This window comes from Poromitra crassiceps, assembly GCF_964638095.1.
Source record: "Poromitra crassiceps genome assembly, chromosome: 2".
Classification (NCBI taxonomy): domain Eukaryota; kingdom Metazoa; phylum Chordata; class Actinopteri; order Beryciformes; family Melamphaidae; genus Poromitra; species Poromitra crassiceps.
Window position 1 is genome coordinate 75,146,034 of NC_139624.1, and position 6,000 is coordinate 75,152,033.

General features: G+C 44.6%; 1 protein-coding gene across 1 annotated transcript in view; it reads left to right on the plus strand.

Moving 5' to 3' along the window:
* myripb (myosin VIIA and Rab interacting protein b) overlaps window positions 1-6,000 on the plus strand; it is a gene marked incomplete at both ends in the record, with an annotated part of 348,564 nt that overhangs the window by 252,329 nt on the left and 90,235 nt on the right. The window contains one exon of the mRNA XM_083663019.1: window positions 174-310. Coding sequence (XP_083519145.1) covers window positions 174-310 — 137 coding nt within the window. The remainder of the gene's footprint in view (window positions 1-173; window positions 311-6,000) is intronic.

Below are 6,000 nucleotides of genomic sequence, written 5' to 3' on the forward strand. Positions count from 1 at the left end.
CCTGGCACAATAATAGCATCTGCTACTGGCTATAGTTTTTGTGCCATCTGTTCTCTTTTTGACTTGGTGTCATGTTTGTTTTCTTTCTTTCTTTCTTTCTTTCTTTCTTTCTTTCTTCCTTCCTTCCTTCCTTCCTTGGCCCCTCCCTTCCTCCCTACCTTCCTTGTCTGTAGGATTTTGCAGACCCAGTCCCTGGAATGGTATTATAACAACGTGAAGAGTCGCTTCAAGCGCTTCGGCAGTGCCAAGGTCCTGAAGACCCTGTACAGGAAACACATTATAGAGAGAGGAGCCCTCTCTGACCTCCCAGGTAAGCTCCGCCCTCCCAGCCTTTGTTTACATCAGTGCTGGTGTTTGTATTTGTTTTGTTGACGTCAGTGCTGCTGTTTGTATTTGTTTTGTTGACGTCAGTGCTGCTGTTTGTATTTGTTTTGTTGACGTCAGTGCTGTTGTTTGTATTTGTTTTGTAAATCTGTCTCCATTCATCCGTGTCAGCATTGTCTTTGATGACAGAGCGCTGTCCCTGTTGTGTGATGTTGTGATTAATCCACTCTCAACGGTTTGGCCAGAGTCCAAACAATCAGCTGTCAGAGATAAGCTCACTCGGTTGCTTGAGTGTTTGCTTTGTTGTGCGATCTGTTGCTTTTTTCACACATTGTGTTCTCTAACGCAACCATTCACTCACTCAGTTTCTCACTCGCATACAGAAAGACTCATTTTCCCACAGACAATACACACACACACACACACACACACACACACACACAGACACACACACACACACACACACACACACACACACACACACACACTCACTCACTCACTCACTCACTCACTCACTCACTCACTCACTCACTGACTCACTCACTCACTCTCTCACACTCCTCTTGATAGGAAATAATCCCCAGGGTTTATGGCCCATCTTATAAAATTGAGTATGTGGGCAATGTTTGTTTGTTTCAAGTTCGGCTGTGTTCGGCCACAGCAATGTCGTTTTATGTGCGATCGGGCAGAAACCTTCAGGGTGTGTAAAGGGCACCTGACAGAGCCGGATTTTTTTAATTAGGGCAGATGAATTGCCCTAATTGCCCTGAGGCTGATTGTCCTAAGGCTGAGGCTATATGATGATGTCATCAGTGATGTCATCAGTGTGAGGCTACATGTAAGTAGGTAGAATCGGGAGGACGATGTCATAGAGCAGGCGAGGCCGTGACATGCAGTGGTCATCAGTGATATCATAAGAACAAGTGAGCTACGGGCGAGCGCGCGAGATGCCTAGTTCCTTTAAAACTGGGAGCGACGGATTTCACGGTTGAGTGACGTCACAGCCGACGTTCCATTTAAACAGTCGGGAAACCAGTCAGGGTTAGCTCTAGCCAGGCTAGCCATCGTTAGCAATAACAGTTGAGAACAAAGTATTTCGCGGCATTTTGCAGCAACAGGTCCACACAGATAGAGGTTAGACAGTGCTGTGTGTACAGCTGATTTAATGAGACACAAACAAGACAGAAATGCTAATAAACAGTATTTACTACGATTTTAACTACTGTTGTTGCGCGGAGCAGCCATCTTGGATTTTTGAGGTCGGAGTTGATGAGGCTCCTACGAGTTTGGGAGAGAAAATACGAGCACTGGTGACGTCACCGTTCGAACTCATGACCTTTGAACCGTCACATTCCCATTTCCCAGTTTTAAAGGAATGCCCCATTAGTTTAAAGTGGGAAATCCCGGTGTGATATTGTGTGTGCGTGCGTGCGTTCGTGCGTGCGCGCGCGCGCTCCTGTGTGTGCATGTGTCCGTGTGTGCCAGAGAGTGCTGATGGTTACAGACTATGGGTGTGTTACTTGCCCCCGGGGACTCAGCCTCCCAGCTAATCCCTCCAGTGGTTCAGACCACTTTACCTCCTCAGTGACTTGTACCCGTGGTGGACGGCAGCAGGGCAGCTTTTATCCAGCCCCCTCCAGATGCCATTTATGGCTCATTTCCACCACATATAACAGCACAGTACAGCTCTACTCGATCTGGTCTTACTCGGCTCTACTTGATATAGACTCTGTTTCCATAGCAAGTTTACTCGCCTCCGCCCACACCTGGTCGTCATAGCGACCGCATATCTGCCCTCCGCCCATAGCCAAAGTAGGCTATAACATATAACGTTAAAATTAAATCCATACACAGAACTTTTCAACTGTTTATGAAATACTGGTGCCTCTAAATGACCTACATGGGCAAATGTGACAATCGGCCAGGAGAATGGATATCACTTTGTTGTTAGTCAAACTCACATGCATGCGCTGCGCGAGGGACGGGGGTTGCGCTACAGGGAGAAGTGAAGCCTCTACCCCGGCGGCCTCTCACCAGGCAAGACCGCGGCTTCACTAAACCCCCGCCTGCGGCCTAGCGGAGCCGACGCTGCACACAACTACAAGGGCTTCCTGAGGAGCGGACTTTTTCTCTCTCAAAACAATTGAAAACCACCACCAGGTTAAAGCTGAGTAAGGAGATCGATTTTATTTCACCAGAGCCGAAGGCAGCAACACAAAAGACTGATGGAAATAACATAACAGAAGAGAAGGTAAGCCCCACTAAACTGGTATGCAGCATTGACAGTCAGTAGATAGAGTAAACACGGTTCTGCCTGACCAATCAGTCGTCGGTTGTCCACGTTTTTGATCGGTGGAATGAGACAAAAAGGCGAGACGAGCTGGGTGGGGCCGCACTGATACCAGCGGTGGAAATGGGCCATTAGACCCACCTGCAACATGATCTAGCTGCCTCTACAGCTCACTGCAAGGCTTTATTACAACATGATCTGGCTTTATTACAACATGATCTGGCTTTATTACAACATGATCTGGCTTTATTACAACATGAGCTGGCTGCCTCTACAGCCCACTGCTCTGGATTCAATGGATAACGAGAGAGCACAGAGGGGCTAAATCAGGTCAGACACTTGTGGCAAAGTTGGGTGAGGTAGAGAGGAGGAATTTATCAAACTCACATTAACTGAAGTTTACTTTGGCTGTGAAGTACAAAGAGATCTACTATAGGAGGGCTGGTGATATGGACAAAATTACTACCATGCTAATCATAAGAAATCATTTTGATATAAGTATATGATTCGTGCTAACATAATGCAAAATCATGTTGAATAATCACATAATGTATGTTCATTGAATTGATGGTGGAAGAAATGATGGTTTGATGCACTGCTGCTGTGCTGTTGCTCAAAGCCTTAAAATAAACAGTTTGAAAATGTTTGCCTATAGAGTACCGCAGTGTTGATATTTTTGCAGGCTTGCCCCGGAAGTCCCTGTGCTGCTGGTTCATAGGGGGGAAAGGCAATGGGGTTTTTGTAATGGAATTTTGGTTGAATGCATGAAATAAGGTCTGTGGTTAACAAAAGTTTATGAAACTGCAAGGTTTGTGTTCAGCAAGATCATCTTCACAAACGAGGACCACTTTTATGACTTTTGCGTAAAATATTTTTTTAACAGTTTTCAGAAAAAGCTTCAAAAGTCATAAAAGTGGCCATCGTTTGTGAAGATGATCTTGCTGAACACAAACTTCATACTTCCATACTAAAATCCCATGACCTTTTACCAAAGCCAATGCGATTCAAGCAAGACGGCCTCAACTCACTTCCTGTCATTTTGTCACGTGGGTTTTGCCCATGGTTTTCCACGTACACGCCCACTTAGGAGACTTGCGGCAGGTCTGAGTCAATGGTTGACCACGCCCATTTAGGAGACTTGCTGCTACCATTGTTAGAATTGGCGGAGCCTGCGGTGACCCATCTATAGTCATATAATATCTACGCTTTTACACGTACGAGCCAGAAGTGCTACTTCGAGTACTCTGTTAATACAGGATAGATTCAGGATCAGGTGTGACTCATTTAACAGCTGCCACTGTACAGATATTAACACCAACATGCTTTGCTTTAGATTAACACCTTAAGTGCCATAGCCGAAATAATTCGTCTTACATAATCCAACGCTTAAGTGCCAGAGCCGAGTTTACTCGTCTTAGATAAACATTTTTTTTTTTTGACGGTGGTACATCAATCAACAACTTTTACATCTTCGAGATCACTATTGGAGCAAGATAATGTGTATAATCTATTTTACCGACCCACTAAGTGTTGACAGTGCTCCCCCAGACGACCGAAATCAAAGAAAAAACTGCCGCGGGACCAAGCCGTTCAAGGAAATGCCGTGGCGATTTTACAGTAATCCATTCAAGACTTGTCTTGCCTGAGAGCGGCCGCGCACCGGCAGCAGCACACAGAGAGCGGAGAGCGATTTGCAAAATAGATCATAGGTGAAACACACTTTGAAACACCTCAGAAAGGCCAGAATCAACATCTGCCCATCGCCCACGCATTCCCCGGCCCATCTTGACTCGCACAAGGAGCGTACGCACGCAGGCAAGCAGGCAGGCAGGCACACAGGCAGGCAGCAGCAAAAGCGCTTCTGACACGCCCGCTGTACAGCCAGGAGGAAGGAGGAGAAGACACACGGAGGGAGGAGTTTCAATGAGAGGGGTGTTTCCTGTTGTTATGGAGGAAATTACTGTTCAAAACTATTGTTTAGAATGTCTGACGGTCTTACTGATGCCAAAAATGAATGGTTAAAGTGACTGTTTCACAAAAAGCCATTTATCTCTGAATAAATTTCCAGACGCTGAAACCATGCTGTACTCAACGGCTAATATCTACATAACTACTAACTCTGCAAACTAACTCTTTTAGACAGAGAAAGCACACATTCTATTAGTTATTTTTAGATGATTGGTGATCATGAATTCTTAACAGAAAAGAATCCTCGGCTGTTCTAAAATGAGCCAGAATCGTCAAAAACACCCCTGGCACAACTTACCTACAGGAATGAAAACATGGCTGGCATTCAATGTGTTAAGACAACATTAGTCTGTAGACTGACATTTTTGAAATTTTGACAGTACATTTTCTTTGGTTTAAATCATTTCAGTAAAATTGTACAATTGCATTGTAGGCATGAATTTTCTCCAGGACAATTGTGGTGTGTTTTTGGTGTTGTGACTTTTATACTGTACATCACTGTCCCCCATAGCTCCAGCTGTCCTCTGTGGGCAAAATTACATAACCACTTTCTCCATCCTCTCACCAAGCCTTTTCTCCCTTTTCATTGGAAATACTGTGCGTGTGTGTGTGTGTGTGTGTGTGTGTGTGTGTGTGTGTGTGTGTGTGTGTGTGTGTGTGTGTGTGTGTGTGTGTGTGATTTGTATGTATTTGTGTTTGTGTGTGGATGAGAACCTTTGATTTATGGTGTTACATTTGTCTCTACATATATACTGTGTGTGTGTGTGTGTGTGTGTGTGTGTGTGTGTGTGTGTGTGTGTGTGTGTGTGTGTGTGTGTGTGTGTGTGTGTGTTGGGTGGGTGTTATTTGTATGTATTTGTGTGGATGAGAACCTTTGAGTTATGGTGTTACGTTTGTCTCTATCGTGAGCGCTTATGTGTGTTTACATTCATATATACACATACACATTCTGCCCTGTCTGCGTTTCTGCTTTTATGGGTGTGGTTCCATGTGGATATCCTATTTGACATTCTGAGAAGCAGCTGTGATGTTATATATCACGCTGAATAGGCAGAGATTGTGAACACGTTCCGAGAACGGGAGAATAAACTTAAGGCCCACAGCTGTCAGAAAAGCAAATTGGGTTTTAATTTATTTGAAAGAACCTCTCTTTCAGGACATTTTATCTGCAGTCATTGTGAGTGGATAATGAGACATCACAAGCGTTTTGACAAGTATATGAGGGTAACAGATTATCATTGGCGACATCAGCACTTCTGAGCCTGCAGCTGAGCAAAATATAATGAGCTTTTTACTTCAGGCTTCCGTCTTTGAGTGAGAGATCTTCAATTAGCTAAAGAACATTGCGCCTTCAAACGTATGTCTCACCATCTTTGCTGTGTCTACAGTTTCAAAATGGTTGCATATCGGAGCCCAGA